The 17,437-nt window shown below is 34.5% G+C and overlaps 1 protein-coding gene across 5 annotated transcripts in view; it reads right to left on the bottom strand.

Moving 5' to 3' along the window:
• LOC123323004 (protein pangolin, isoforms A/H/I/S) overlaps positions 1–17,437 on the bottom strand; it is a 329,222-nt gene that overhangs the window by 296,173 nt on the left and 15,612 nt on the right. For all 5 annotated transcript variants that reach the window (XM_044911176.1, XM_044911177.1, XM_044911170.1 and 2 more), the window contains exon 3: positions 7,172–7,272. In XM_044911176.1, the coding sequence (XP_044767111.1) occupies positions 7,172–7,272 (101 nt within the window). The remainder of the gene's footprint in view (positions 1–7,171; positions 7,273–17,437) is intronic.

The following is a 17,437-nucleotide window of genomic DNA, read 5'->3' as shown; positions in this document are numbered from 1 at the left end:
ACGTAAATGGATAAATTCGATTTGTCCAACTTGATTACCTTCTTATGAACACCGGGGCATTCAATTGGTTGCATTGTCGTCGAGGTGGGAGTTGTGTTTGTCTGACGAGGTCAAATAAGACCGAAACCATGTGTTATTTCTGTTAATACTTTGAGGTATCAGCGGGTGTTATGTATCTCATAATTTCTTTTATTATTCACCCACCTTATTCTTGAAAACGTTAACCATCTCATGATACCATAGCAAGAGAATCCGCCTAACTCTGGATATTTCTTTGAAATCTCATAGATTCGTCACCTGTTAACCGGATGGTGTCGCAAAGAATTTCGGAGATTATGGTGGTCACTCAGAAAAACACGCATAATAACACTTTTAATGTTTATCGATAGATTATACAACGTTTTAAGTCCTTCGAGAATGTTAATTCTTTATATCAGAAACGATTTTTCTAGTTCCTGAGGAATCCTAAGGACAGATTCACGCTAATTTATTACCTTGTTGACGATGCCTCACCATCCGATAACCTTTTGCCAATAGAATTGCTCCTATTCTGTATTTACATCATCTAATTTGTGGTTGTTGACTTGCAAGGATTATTTAGAATATCTCGAAGTGCTAATTAATTTTATCTAATCTCAATTTATTCGAATTGTAAGATAGTGTGGATTAATTAATGCCTCTGGAGGAGAGAGAATGCTTTTTAGGATTGCACATTCTGCGCAAAATTGACTATTGGTACAAAAAAAGTCGCAACACCCTGTACTATATGTAATATTTGTTGTGACCAACCTTTCTACTGAAGAAAAATATGAATTTTTAACCGGACCATCATTCATTTGAGTTTATATACGAAACGGATGATGCCCCAGTCATAAATTTACATTTTTCTTGAGCCACATGGTTGGTCATCACAAATATTATATATAATATAGGGTGTTCTGACCTTTCAGCGGTAAGCGGTCTGGTGTAATGAAATATACAGGGTGTCCCGGAAAATGTGGGAAATTTCTCGGATTCAGATAGAACATAAAAAAATAAGATGACAAGTTCCCATAATTTTTTTTCCTAGCAGCCCTCCCTACGAAGATACGACCTCCTAAATGGCGCCACTAGGAATTCATTTTAGTGGAATAAATTTCAAACTACTTGATATAATTTAATGAAAATTTGATATGATTAATAGTAGTGAGGACCTCTTAAATTACCGCACTCAAATTTAAATTAGCTTGTTCAGTTTACCAGGGGCGGACTAGGTTGTACATTTTAATGCTTACATTTTTAGCACCCTGTATGATAAGGTGCTAAAAACACCAAATTTGGATACCTTGAACATTAAGCTGAAGAAAAGGTACTCTTGTTCAGTGTCGATAAAATGAACCGTTTTCGAAAAAAAAATAATGAAAGAAGTAATTTTTGAAATTCTATTGAAAATAACATGAAGTTTAGTTTTTTTGTCTGCAAAAAAGTGCGATACGAATGTTATTCAAGGAAAAACAAGTTTCAGTTGATGATATTGAATCCGATAAAATTTGAGTTTGAAACTTATTCCCCTAAAATGATTTTCCAGTGGCGTCATTTAGGAGGCCGCTAGGAAAAAAAATTATGGGAATTTGTCATCTTCATTTTTTATGGTCTATCTGGGTCTGAGAGATTTCCCACATTTTCCGGGACACCCTGTATACATAGGTATATTTTCGGAGACTGGGAGTGCTCGCGGATTAAATTTAAATCGATATCAGAAATCTTTTTGTTTTTGAAGCGGGAAAATGATCTGAATGAAAGGACAGAAAATGTATCAACTTTTCATCAAATTCGAATCCGTGTTTTTTTTTAATCCATCCTCTCCGGGAGCGTATCATCCTCGAAGTTCGGAGATCGATAACGCAAATCGGCTTTAAAACCGCCAGCTAGGGGGTTCAACAATAGGCATGGCGTATCGGCCGTAAAAGCAGCGGTAATACTTGGTAACATCCAAGTGCTCCACGTCGAGTGTACTGCTGCGGTTCGAAAATACACGAAAAAAATCACAAAGGGTTCGCATGAAGCATTACATCCAGAAGCATTGTTTTCTAATGGCCTGCTCGATGATGCGGACTTAACGCCTATCCTTTTAGCGGCTGAAAAGGAAACGGGAATGCATAAATTGCGGCAAAGTATACACGTAGGTACCAACAAGTCTATGTGCATTACGATAAATGCATCGGTGGCGGTTTTTTCTCTTCCCCAAAGTGTGTTACACGACAATGTCGCGGGGAAGTCTAGTAATCGGCCAGGATCATCACCCAGGGCTGGACCATAACACGAACCAGAGACCGGCCGAAGAATGGGGAATTCTCCTCAATTTGGGTTATCACTGCATATGCAAGTTTAAACTGAATAATTATGAGTTTCATTCATGATTTTTTCAAATTCACCGCGAAAACTATTCAAAATCATCCTTCAAATATGGGGTTTTAAAATTTAAATCGCTTTGTGCGAAGTTTACGACTTGGCAACAGCGCATACAAGAGAATGAAAAGAACAATGTCCAATCAGCTTGTTTATCAAATAACAGCTGTTGATCTACAGGCGCGTTCTTACTGGCGAGCTTCAACTGCAACCGGCCATAAAAATCCTATAAAATTTTACGACCTACCTCGTTCGTCATAGACAGCCATCTTTGTCTATCTCATCAAGATAATGCATTTGTTGTCCTTTATTATCAAGGCATATTTCAGTCGATGTTGCCGGCTTGTACAATTCTCACAAAACGCTTTAAACTTTAAATACCCATTTTTATTTTTCATTTTTAAGTGCATAAAATAATTTTTTTGGGGAAACGGTTGAAGTGGTTATTTCAAAATGTTACGTTTCAAAGATATTTCATTAAAAATACATGATTTTCGTCAGAAGGAGTATTCCCTATTAGCCATATTCGAAAATATTATAATAAAAAACGAAGGCCTAAGATCCTCTAGAGATGTAGGTCCCTTAATCGAATGATGATAATATCCCAAAATCACAAAAAAATCCTTGTTGTCCAGTTACAGGAAAGTCCGTTAAAAATGTTAATCCTCCATTATTTCCTACGAAAATGCCAATTTTAAATTTTGATGGGGCGTCAAATCGTAATGGGCTTTCCTACAACTGGGCCTATATGTAATTTCAAAAAAACTCTAGTGGGAATTGAACTCCCCACTCTCGGATAGAGAACTTGATCTCTTTACCTCTGGAATGGAAATAGTAATTGCAAAATTGTTAAACAGGGTGAGTACAAATACTTTCCTATACCAGTTTTTCCGATTTTGGCCTGATAAGAAGATATAGCTATTTTAAGTTTTCAAAATGAGCTGTGCCACCCCTAGAAAAACAAAATGACCTCCAGAATAACTAGCTAAGCCTGAGACACTACACACATCTGTAGATCGGTTAAACAGAGTTGTATCCAGCAAAATTACCCAATTTTTCAAATTTGATAGATATACTTTTTGATTTCTTATCATTAAATTACTCGAAAACGGCGCATTCTACGAGAAAATATGAAGAATACTTTTACAAAACGTTCAAATATTCTTTAGATAGCGTCTAACTTAGTTTCGAGAGTTGGGGCCTTTGAATTGTTGCTACTTTTATGGTACGTAATGATCATAATGAGAAAAATGGAAGACATGGGTGATATCTTGTGTTCGAAAACGATTCATCAAATAAGTGAACAGCTATTCTCCGCAATTCATTTCATTCGATAATGTGTGTGATAGATCTAAAAATAATTTTTTTGGTTTTTCAACAGCCTGTATCTTTTAATATGAGCCCATTCGGAAAAAAAGTTGAAAGTAAAAAGTGTTTCTTTTGACCTCAAGAATGTACTGTTTAAATATTTGTACGAGTCAAGGACTCACCCTGTATATGTTTGTCCACCCTGTATATCTTTAGAAATGTACATAAACGAGTTCTTTTCGAAACACCAAGCCGAGGACCAAGCGGAAGGCCAAGCCTAGTTAATTTTTTTAGAACAGATCTAATCCCGAGTCTGATCCGCTCAGAAATGTGACATATTGAAATGTCAAACAAAATTTTCAGAGACCAGTAAAAAGATAATATATGTACACAGGTCAGCAGATTGAAGAATGAACTCATTTTTTCCAGCTTCCACAATTTCAGAGACAGAGAATTTGATTTTGCATTCAGTTTCCGGTTTCTGCATTTCGAAAACTTTGTATATTTTCTTTGAAATTATTGATAATTAGAAAGCAGATCCGAAAACTCTTTGATAGCTTTCAAATCGAGTTACGAATAGTGAACACTACAGTTTTCAAAAAACAATGTAAGACAGGTAAGAACTCATGTATGAAACAAAATAGAAATTTTTTTCGGTTCTATGTAAAGTGGGACAAAAAAATTCTGTCAAATCATCTGTCATTCTTATCTTATAATGAGTAACTAATGAAAATACTCAGATCCTTTCATTCCTATATAAATTTCCTAGTTTTGATCCATATTTCAAGGCCAAGGTAATAAATGTAATGGCTAAAAGTCTCCATAAAAGTTCAATAGAAAATAATTATAGATCAAATGATAACAAAAATGCAATAAATGGAAATACTGAAAGATTAGCTTTAATAGAGAAAAACGGAGAAAAAAATAAGGACAATTGTTAACATAATAATGTGATACGCCATGAAAAGAACTATAAATGAGTTTATAGCATGCAATAAACGGAAAAATTGAAGGATTAGTTTTAATAGGAAAATAAAAAATATGGACAGTTGTTAACATAATGATGTAGCATATCACCATGCATTTTGGTTTTTGATCCAATGTCAAGACATTTTTCTCCCTCTGTTCAATCATGTGATATTATAATTCGATTATAATCGAATATTTCCATTTAGAATCGCACCATAATTTGTCCCAATAGGCATACAACGAAGTGAATTGAAATGAACGAGGCAAAGTTAGCTTAGCAATTTGATGTTACTGAATCCGTTCCTGATTTTCAAACATCATATCTAAGCCACCCATTATCTGTATTATAACGTACATTTTCCGCAGATACTACATGCTTTATGGCTTCGCGGGAAGGGAGAGAGAACAAAATGGGAAAACATCAAAGGATCACTAAATGTGATGATAATATCCTCGGTCGCGTACGGCGGCGGAGTTCTGGAGCTTGAAACACGTCTCTCTGCTCAACTTTCTTCAGATAAAAAAAAACTCGATGGGGGTTCAGTTATGAACAGCAACACTCTCGACATCGGAGTTTAACTAAAGTAGTTAACGGAGTAATCCATTCCTGGAAGGTTTCAGTCTTTATGTGGAATAACACATTAATTTGTGACAATTATGAATAAATCTTAAAATTTCAACTTTGGTCATTATCTCCGTTTCTGTTTGCTAGGATGTTGAAATGAAAACATTATATAGACACTTTTCTGATAGCAATCCAGTGGCTTACTGTGATTTTTCCAACAGGTATATTTGCTGAGCTAAAACATAAATATAAACATAAAGATATAACGATAGTTTAAAATGACTTAGAAAGACTAAGGGCGATGTAAGATATATTTCTGAAACGGTAAGAAAATGACGAATCTTTCTAGGTCATTAAACTACTAGATATCGATTGAAATTTATTTTGGGAGGATTTTGCATCTCTTCATAAACTTTTTAGGGTTTTCACTCCCAATCTCTGAAACAAAATCAATTAAAAATGAAATCAACGATTTGCTCCTGCGTAAATTCTTGGACTAATTTGTCAGGAGCAAATTAACCAGAAAAAATTGTTGCCTGACAATGAACTCAAAATAAATAACGTTGAAATTATAATTCTTTGTAACGTTAAAGAAGGAACTGTCATCCGGTAATTTCAAAATTAAATGAATCAACGTTTCTGTGCAGTCTCTGTTTCTGTGTGTTGACAATTAATGTCAGACAAAAAGCCACAATTCAGAAGATTTTCAAAAGTAGATTTTTTCGTCTGATGAAGGAGTCTGATATAGACTCCGAAACGTTACAAAGAATTATAATTTCAACGTTATTTATTTTGAGTTCATTGTCAGGCAACAATTTTTTCTAGTTAATTTGCTCCTGACAAATTAGTGCAAGAATTTACGCAGGAGCAAATCGTTGATTTCATTTTTAATTGATTTTGTTTCAGAGATTGGGAGTGAAAACCCTAAAAAGTTTATGAAGAGATGCAAAATCCTCCCAAAATAAATTTCAATCGATATCTAGTAGTTTAATGACCTAGAAAGATTCGCCATTTTCTTACCGTTTCAGAAATATATCTTACATCGCCCTTAGTCTTTCTAAGTCATTTTAAACTATCGTTATATCTTTATGTTTATATGTATGTTTTAGCTCAGCAAATATACCTGTTGGAAAAATCACAGTAAGCCACTGGATTGCTATCAGAAAAGTGTCTATATAATGTTTTCATTTCAACATCCTAGCAAACAGAAACAGAGATAATGACCAAAGTTGAAATTTTAATTTTGACCCATAACTCGAAAACAAAAGAAGATATAGGAATTCAGTTGATGGCATTATTAGTTTCTCATAAAAAGACAAACGTACTGTGCCATGCATTTTTCTCTATCTCGTTGGGTTGAAAATGTTATAGTTCAGGTATCAGCAATTTTGTCCACCCTATACAATATAAAATTTCTCTCTAGGTTTCGCAACTTGATACAACGCATGCTCAGAATAACCATAAGATTTTCGTGGTTCGAAATAGGAATAGGTACAATTACATATGTACATCTATAAACAAATATTAAGAAACTTGACAGAATAAATTTCACGGCTGTCCATAACTGAAGTCAATACAAATATTTCGACTGCAATTGCCGTGAAAGCCGCAATAAAGCAGTTCAAATTTAAAGGTCACATAAACACGTCGGCATTAGTTGATGAGTCCTTGTATTTATGTCTCTTTCCTGCTAACAAATAAAAGACCCTTTTTCGACAATACAAATGTGCGTACATTGGGATAATAGAAGTCACGAGAAAATCCCCATTGCTTTATGATCGACTGTCCCTTGACTTCCTGCCCAAATACCTGACGTTCTAGTCATTGCAGAGATAGTACCTTTATCCAAACATGACATCTCAACGACTCAGGTATTACTCAGAGTGCAATTACCACTACTTCGAAGTATGCAGAAAACGATGCATGAAATTGAGGACTTACCATTGATACGGGGATGGCGCCTGCTCCATTAGGGTAGCCGTAGGGTCCGACGAGATATCCCATGTTGAAAGATGACGTGTGGGCGCCTGGCTCCACTTTACCTAAAATACAAAATATTCGATTAGATAGGGGACAGACAGGGCGGGAAACTTGTTGGTTTCCTGATTACATCAATCACGAACGTCAATATTAAATTTATGAGATCTAATTGATATTTTCGGAGGAAATCATGCTATAGATGAAAAATTGGTGGATTATAATAAAAAATAGTGGAGTTGACTTCATGGGACGCCGCGTTTTTCGCAAAATAGAGTTCTGGTACCAGTTCTAAGCATCGGATTATTTTTGGGTAAAGTTCTGCAAATACAAAAAAACTTCGACTCTTGAAAACCATCATTTTGAAAGAACAAATGGATGATATTTCATTTTTAAGTATCGCTAGGTTGGTTCTATAGATTTTCATTGAAAAACCAGAACTTTTCATTTTATCAGCTTCAACATAAAATCGAAAAACAAGCTTTTGGAAAGTAGGCAAAAATTAATTTCAGAATAGTGTTACGAAAAGTAACAGTTGATTCTTGAGAACAAAAGGAACACTTTCTTCTCATACCATTTTTTCTGAATCGGCTCGGTTTCAAACTTACAGGCTGTTGCAAACCATAAAAAATGTTATTTTCAGCGAGATTTTCAGTTGTATTCCACAAACGGTTTTATCGAAAGAAATAAATTTCGGTATATACTTTTTCATTCAGTTGATGAATCTTTTTCGAACACAAGATATCACACACGTCTTTCAGTTTGTCATTATGACCATTACGTAGGTACCGCAAAAATAAAAAAATTCAAAGAATCCAACTCTTGAAACTAAGTTGGACGCTATCTAATGAATATTTGATTGTTTTGTGAAATAAAAGTATTCCTCAATTTTTTTTTTGTAGTTTTCGAGTAATTTGATGATAAAAAATATCTGTGATATTCGGAAAACTGGGTAGTTTGGCTGAATGCATCTCTGTTTGAAAGAGCCACAGATGTGTAGTGTCAAAGATTTAGCTTGTTATTCTGAAGGGAATTTTGTTTCTTCAGGGGTGGCATAGCTCATTATGAAAACTTAAAATGGCTATATATTTTTTTATCAGGCCCGAATCGGAACAAATGGTAAAATACGCGAAAATATGAAGAATACTTTTATTTTACAAAACGTTAAAACATTCATTAGATAGTGTTCAACTCATAATTTCAAGAGTTGCGTTCTTTGAATTATTTGTTATTTTTACTTTCTATGAAAGTCATTATGAGAAAAATGGAAGACGTGAGTGATATCTTTTGTTCGGAAAAGACTCATGAAATAAATGAAAAACTATATTCCGAAATTCTCTTCAATCAATGAAACCTCTTGTGAGAACTAAAAATAACATTTTTTTATGGTTTTTCAACACCCTGTATCTTTTGAACCGAGCCGATTCGGAAAAAATGGTAAGGGAAGAAAGTGTTTTTTTAGAGCTCAAGAATCTTCTGTTAAAATATTTGTACGAGTGAAAGACTTTTCTATAGAACTTAAATAGCCACACCCAGCACTCTAAACATATATATCACCTATTTTTTCTATCGAAATGATGGTTCACGAGAGTGAAAAATTCATATTTTCCAAATTTTGCTTTCATTTTAATTGTTAATTCTTTGTTCAAAAGGTGAAAGATGTAGGTAGATCTTCCTAATACGTGACACATGAAATTTTATAAACCCCAGTGTTATTCTTCCATAATCTTAATTCTCAGTTATTAATTCAATTACCAGTTCAATTGAGTTTATAAAAACCCACCATGAACTTAGATTATGGAGTTGATGCCGTAGGAATATATTGCGTTGTATTTGTTATACATTGGCTTGCGCTACACTGTTTGCGAGTCTTTACTTTTCAAGCTTTTATAGTTTTACTTGAGAAAGAAATTTAACAAAGCTTTGAAATTAAATGAACTTTGAGTTTACGAACTACCGCCTCACCGTTACTGGCTATTGGCGTTGCAAAATAAGATTGCAAATATGATTGAGTTCAATTAGGGTAAGCAGTTACGGAACTATACTATGGCTGTTGTTTTATTGAGAGTTTTGTTGTTTAAGGCCCGGTAATTTCACGGGCGAATTAAATAAATTTATTCGATAGATAAGTCTTATTCATCGAATAAATCTGTCATTGAAACTTAAAAATAAGAGTTTATTTGTCATAGATCGAATATCGTTACGTCATTATTGGTTGAATTTTTTAGATTCTTAAAATATGGTTATTCTTTGTATGATTTTCACGAAATATTTGCTTTCTAGTTGGAATTATGACAATTTCTACCATGCGGTGTCTTATTTTACATTAATCAGTGAAAAGTAGTATACCGTGCTTTCATAGAATTGTTGTTCGTCAAATAATTTCATCTGAAAGCACCGAAATAAGGTATCCTTCAGATAGGAAATTATTTGACAGATACTTATTGACAGTGAATAAAATTTATTCGAAGGTGAAAGTACCGGGCCTTAATAGAATAAAAATTCTCCGATTTCTATGGTTACAGCCACATTCGGGTTACTCTGGCTGCCACCAGAGGGCGTATCGCTTATTTTGCAATGGGAATTGTAAACTCGATTGTAATGCATCTTTCGAGTGTTCTTTTTTCACTAAGGGAAGTGGGGCAACAGATTTAGTGTATCTAAAGATAGGAAGCAGTTTTCTAACGAAACAAATAAAATAAAAATCACTAATCTGTTTGTTTCTAAAAATCACCTTCTCTGCTACAAAGGGAAGATTTGGAGCAAATTATTCCGAATACTAATAAACAATCCGGCTCTCACTAATTACAACTTCCGCTTCAGCCTAACACATGTAAAAGACTTGAAAAAGCACATGCTTGAGTATGGTTAAAAATACCGAAAGTTCTTCGTTCGCTGCAGTCGGCGCGGTACACAAGACGCCAACTTCCAATAAATTCAATCTTTCAACATCGGGGTCCTTATTTGTAAATAAGGCAAGCAATTACTCCGTTCCATCTAGACTGATGAGATCTAAGAATATGTAGAACTCGCCGGCTAAAAATTCTACGTACATGGACCAAAAATGGTCACCTCACCATTCAACCGTATACAAGGCATAAATAAGACATTTCAGACATGGAAGAAGGGGAAAAAAGGAAATAGTTTCTACCGTTCTCAGATGAGATATCCGCAATTAACCCTGTTCATTTTTCTACGCCGATAAATCGGAAAGATTGCAATTATCTTTCTTGTGGCGATCATTTCGCGGAAATTTCTGAGAGAGCCTATTAAGGCATCAAGTTCGTGGAAAGAGCCGGACCCGCGGAATCTCTCAGAATCGTTTCCTGATCCTCATTAAGTGGAACAATATGGGTGGCATTGAAATCGGTAGCCAAAAAGTCCGTTGTTACATTATTTAGTCTTTCATCAACATTCACGAAAGTATATACATGTCAAACAGAAGCGAAAGGGAATATCAACTGAAGATATTGGCACTGAGTTTCATTTAAATGCCAAAATGGGTCTTTGAAAATATCAGCCCTTAATATGAATGTTTTGGTTGTCAGCATCGCACTTTTCGATTTCCCATAAAAATAACACAGGAAAAAAATTTTTTCTACTGATTTTTATAACTTGTGAACGATAATTTGCACTACAATATCCTTTCTATATTTTGTAGAAAAATTAACGCTCTACAAAAAAGGTCGGATGCCATTTATCGGTAAATGAACTCTGTCGACAGTTATTCAAGGTCAAAGTTCAATTCACCCCTAATTCAACAGTTTTTTTTATAATACTCTCAAATTAATAAGTTTACAGATTTTAAAACAAACTGAAAGTTTATTTCTGAATTCACAGCGTTTACATCAAACCTTTTTTTTTAGAGCGATAAATTCTCTACAAGATGTAGAAGGATATTGCAATGTAATTCATCGTCCATTAGTTATAAAAATAGGAAGAAACAAAATTTTTTTCCTGCGTTATTCTTATGGAAAATCGAAAGTACGATGCGGACAACCTAACCATGAATATTAAGGGATTATATTTTTAGAGGCCTATTTTGGCATTCGAACGAAACTTTTGAGCGTGCATGGTTCCCAGAAAGAATAATTTTTGTGTGTTTTGATTCTTTACATATCAACTTTACGAAATAGATGAAAGCATCTTTGAAAGGAATAAAAATTTTTTTTATCATTACTCCCACCCTGTACAGTTTTGTGAAAAATCTGATCTCATATTAGATACTATGACAAAAAGCTTCCTTTGGAGAAAGTGCATGGACAGAATTTCTAATTCAGTCTATTTCGCCACTCGTTAGATCATTTCTGTAATTCTGTGAAACAAATATTTTAGTGAGATTTTGGCAAATAGATAGAGTACACTGAGGTGAGTCAGAATAACCTATATTTAAAGGATCTATCTCCCTTTATATTGTAGATACAGAGTTTTTTATTTATTTTATCCATTTCTTATCCATAACATTCGAACCATTCCATATATTTCGATGACATTTGTTGCGTTCATTCTCCGCAACAACTAGTTTCACTGACATGGTTACTGATTTTTTTTATGTCCAGCCTAGAAAAAATTGATGAATAATGTTCAACTCAGAAAAAACACCATGGGTATCAAAATTTCCTTAAATTTGATGGGATATTCGAAAAAAGCAGAAAAAACTACAGGGGACAAGGTATTTCCCGTACTTCAGAATGGTATTTTAATTAATAGGTACTCAATTAATCTAAGTACTCAAATCTGGATATTCAGACAGTAACAACAATTTCAAAATTTTTTATTTCATTCGGTATTTATTAATTTTACCAATTTGATTTAGTTTTTTGGGACACAAACGTGAAACGCTACAAAAGCAGAGGTCTCATATCTAATAAATAAATTCTATCGTTTTCAGTAGTAAAATTACTTGAAATTATCATGCGCAATTTTAAATAAAGAATTTGGAGCAGACACGAAAATTTCTTCTTTTTCATTACAAATCTCTGTTCATTTCTTGTATTTCAATTTTTTGACTTCGTTTATGATATAAAAATTAAGGGCCTGATGACTGGCTAAAAAAAACCAGGAAAATTACTAAATACCGAGTAGAATTGTGTTTTAGAAAATTTTGGTCACTGTGTTGTCTGAAAATTCAGATTTATTTTATTGGCGTTTTTTTTTAGTTCAATCCTCGGTTCAATCTTATTTCTCAGGTAACCATGTCAGTATAAACTAGTTGTTGCGGAGAATAAACCGGAATATCATCAAAATATATAGGGTGGTTCTAATGTTATGAATTGACAAAATCAGTAAAACACTCTGTATCCTGATTATAAAGACAGATGGACCCCTTAAATATAGGTTATCCTGATTCACCTTAGTGTTCCTTAGTTTCCGGCCATTTACCAATGAATCACCTTGTATATTACTTCCGAAACAAGCTTCGTCTTACAAGTTCTCAAAAATCGTGAAAAAACCTTTTTTTTATTCCATGGACAGAGACGTGACTAAAAGGCAGAGCAGGTAAATAACTAAACGGAACGGTGTTTAAGCGAAGGAATTAAAATTATCGTTAATTGTCTTTATGAATGGAGATTAGTTGATGACATGGTTAATTAATGGAATGAGTAGATTTTCCAAGTATTCAATGCCCTCTAAAATGATGTGGGTTGCCTCGCAGGAGTCTGCAAGTATGGTTCAATATTCTCATCAAAAAGAATTATGTTTATGATCAAGGGATTCAAATATTACCCATTACATGCAGAAGCTTATTCCAATCAACGCAGAGAAAACATTTAATTTTTTAATTATTATTTAATTTTAATTTTCTCAATGAAAATATTTCAATACTTCTTCAACATTCAATTTTGCCCAACTATACTGCTAATGGCCTTGGAAAGGTTCAAATATAACAGTCACATATTTATCGAATTTCAATCCGATAATGGCATGTACTCTCTCTGCTGTTTTAATGGCTCAGTTGCTTTTCTACATCAGTTTATTCATTTTGGTTTATTATTTTTCTCGTGATTTTCTCCATTTTCAAGTTTGTTTCGGGACACGTAAATTCAAAAAAAGATAATGTGAAAATTAATCATCTGCTGTAATATTTAGATCCTGGTTGTCAAACGTCACAGTATGACATATGACATTGATGACATAAATGACAGCTCCTATACATAGAGTCATTATTGTTGAATTTTTAGGACAAGGAACCAGTACTGAGAGGAATATTCCTAAGAAACAGGATCATTTCTCTTTTTTCTTCGACCTAATGTACGCAGAACGGTCACGACACGAATTATGTAAATACCCGTCGAAAACTGCATGCTCACCGAAATTTTCGTGGAATTCGCCATGCTCTCGACCGTCTCATATCGGCCTGGCTAATTCTAGCCCGTATTTCAGCAATTCGACGGACCAGAGCACGTCCACGAGCAGTAAACATGCGATAAGCGACGGTGGAATTCCACCAACCGGGCATTAAAATCGCGTTTATGGATAAAAACATGTAATTTAACAATTGCACTAACTGGCTCCGAGTGGATTCGAACCTCGGCTCGCTAAGTGTGATTGATTTCATGGGCGATTAACGCGAACATTTTTCTTTCTAACGATATCCTCCGGCTGACGTTTCAGCATCTAATGCCGTCCGCGCGATTAGTTCCTGGACAGGAGAGGCTGTTTTCGATGATTGATCCTCTAGGATAATCTCTAACGGCTACGGAGCTTAGTAAATCACGGGTTTATTGTTTTCATAAGGTTAGCGGTATGCCTCGGGTAGGAGGACGTTCATGATCTCATACCTGGTCTACAAGAAATTGATGGTGTTGGGAACAGTCCGCAGAAGTAAATAGGTGCATCGCAATGTCTTCAAACTGCGTTCATTTTGCATGGGTGACAACAAAGAAGAATTTTCCATAATTTGGTTTATTTCTAGGTGCAATCATAAGTGTGATTTTAATGATTTTGAGTTACATTTAAAATTCTATTAATGAAATCCTCCATTAGTGTGAACGGTATTCAGAAGAGGCAAAGAAAACACACTAATTCAATTTTCTATTTAATTCTCTTGGCGATCGATTTCGGCATCTATGCCATCATCAGGCCAGCTGAAATACACATAAACATATAATCAAACAGAATTTCCATGGACAAGTTGTTAGACACGACATAACAATTCACAAGCTAACAGGGAGAACATGAGTGACCTCGAACCTACCGTCAAGATATGAAGAATCGTTGCAATAATTGTCATACGGGTATTATAAAAAAGGGGTTTATCAAAATCCGTTGTTTAATGTCAGTTTATCTACAAGAAGTACCAGAACCATCAAATTTCCACTTCAAACTCCAATAGAAAAGCATGTGTATCGTCATATGAGGTCAAACGAATGGACCGGAAACATTAGGTGACAGATCGCTGTCAGAGTCATAACACCACAGAATATGGTCATATCATTGGTATAGAATATGGTGTTATTTTTCTTATGTTGGAAATGTCTCTTATAAGTACTTGAATAAATGCCTCCCAGAAAATTCTGAGATGTCATTTAGAAGGTGAATATTATCCTTGTTTTTGAGGATCTCATGCTGTTCAAGGAGAACTAGTTTATTATAGTTGTTTTCTTTTCGTATCAGTGACAGATTTTCTATTGTGGTCCCATGTTTACATTCGATTAAATGGTTTCCAAAAGCTGATTTAGGCCTGTTTTTTATATGTTCATTGAACCTTACTTTGGCAGCACGAGTTGTCATGCCTATATAAAAGGCCGGACAATCGTTACAAGTTATCTTGTATATACCACTATGATATTCATTATTAAGTTTGGATTTGTTATTAGTTAAGATATTTTCTAGGGTTGGATGTCGTTTGTTGACAATTAAATAGTCATGTTTTCTCAGAATGGAATTCAGTCTATCATTAAACTCTTTAAAGAATGGTATGGAGATGTAATTTTGTCTGGTACAAATGTGGGGGTATATTTTTTTGAGGAGTATTTTCTTCCTTATAGAACTCAAAATATTCTCAACATAATATCTGGGAAAGTCATTAGATTCAGCGATTTTAAATATTGTCGTCAATTCTCTGTCAAAATCATTTTTGGACAGTGGAACGCTCAGAAGTCTGTGGAAAAGAAACATAAAAGCAGAGTTTTTTATAGGGGTTGAATGATATGATCTGTAAGGGATGATAACGTCTGTCTGGGTTGACTTACGGAAAATATTGTATGTGAAAGTGTTATGCTCTGTCAAAGTAACTTTCAGATCCAAAAAATTTAATGAATTATTTTGCGCTTTTTCTATGGTGAATTTAATCTTAAATTTTATATTTAATGTGTTGAAGAACGCTCTTAATTCTTCTTCAGTTCCGGCCCATACGCAAAAAACATCATCGACGTATCTCCTCCATAGTATTATAAATTGAGCCAAAGGTAAAAGCATAATCAATTTACATTTAAAAATCTCTTAAATTCTTTGCAGAAAGTTGGCAAGAATGCCTTTAATGTTCATCCTATGAACTTGCCAGTACATACGAAGATATATTGAAAAATTCTTAGCCTACTATAGAACCAAACAAAATTTCAAAGGCAAAATATTTTATTACTCAACATATTCTCCTCTTAATTGGATACATTTATTACAGCGAACCTGCAACGTCTCTAGACCTTTCAAAAAAATGTTTCTTCTTGCTCTGCAGACCAGACCTACACAGCTTTTATTACCTCCTCATTGGAAGAAAATTTACGACCTCTTAAACTTTATTCAGTTGAGGAAAGAGATGATAGTCGGATGGAGCCAAATCTGGTGAATAAGGGGGGTGTTCTAGTAATTAATACCCTAAATCACGAAAGTTTTGCATGGCAACATGAGATTTGTGTACAGGGGCATTGTCCTTCAGAAACGAAACACCTTTGGATAGCTTTCCGCGTCTTTTCTCTTATATTTTTTCACGTAGAGTGAACAGTAATGTCGGATAGTAATCTCCGGTTATTATTCTACCTTTATCCAAAAAATCAATCACGATTACTTCATGGTAATCCAAAAAAACTGAAGCAAGAACTTTTCCAGCAGATTTTTGGACACGAAACTTCTTAGGTCTTGGAGAACCAGAGTGTCGCCATTTCATTGATTGTTGCTTCATTTCTGGATCGTAGAAATATACCCAAGTCTCTTCCACAGTAACAATTCGGTTTAAGAAGTCTACATCGTTTTCAAATCGAGCACAGATCGAACGCGATGCTTCTACCCTTGCACGCTTTCGGTCAAAATTCAAACATTTGGGGATCCATTTTGCAGCAATTTTTCTCATGTCCAAATTGAAGTGAACTATATGATGAACGCGTTCGTATGAAATATTCAGTGCTTCAGATATCCGTTTTAGCCCAATTCGACGGTCTGATAAAATCATGACATAAACTGCATCGATATTTTCGGGAACTGACACAGAAACTGACCTTCAGATATCGATTGAAATTTATTTTGGGAGGATTTTGCATCTCTTCACAAACCTTTTAGGGCTTTCACTCCCAATCTCTGAAACAAAATTAATTAAAAATGAAATCAACGATTTGCTCCTGCGTGAATTCTTGCACTAATTTGTCAGGAGCAAATCGTTGATTTCATTTTTAATTAATTTTGTTTCAGAGATTGGGAGTGAAAGCCCTAAAAGGTTTGTGAAGAGAAACTGACCTTCCCGATCGGTCATCATCTTCAATGAAAAATTTACCTCTTTTGAAGCTTGCAGTCCAATTTTTCACGGTCGCATACGAAGGACATTGATCACCAACGGTATTAAGCATATCTTCGTAAATCTGCTTACCTCTTAACCCTTTTAAATACAGGTACTTGATGATGGCTCGATACTCCAATTTTTCGATTTTCACGATTTCGGTGGACATCTTCTTTCTTTTAATTTATTGCGTAACTCTGGTTTACTTTCTTGACCTCAAACTTCACACTGACACTTCTTATGAGTCAATGCTCGTAGCTATGGTAACGCAATATTTGTTTTATTCATGGAACTGGTCTAGGCTAACTAGATAACATACATCAATACATACATTTTTTCAACGCCATCAAAATTAAGTAACATATTTTTTATTCCAATTTTTACTGAAAATTATATCTTTCTTTATCTGTATTATATGATTCTAGAATTCAAATAACCTTCAATAGTGGGAAAAGGAAAATACTTGACGATCATATCTAAGGCTACTTATACTATCGCAGCGCCCGAAGGGCCAGTCATAC

The sequence above is a fragment of the Coccinella septempunctata genome, chromosome 1 (assembly GCF_907165205.1).
Source record: "Coccinella septempunctata chromosome 1, icCocSept1.1, whole genome shotgun sequence".
NCBI classification, from domain to species: Eukaryota; Metazoa; Arthropoda; class Insecta; order Coleoptera; family Coccinellidae; genus Coccinella; species Coccinella septempunctata.
The sequence above is the reverse complement of the archived record's forward strand: the minus strand, read 5'-3'. Positions and strand labels throughout refer to the sequence as shown.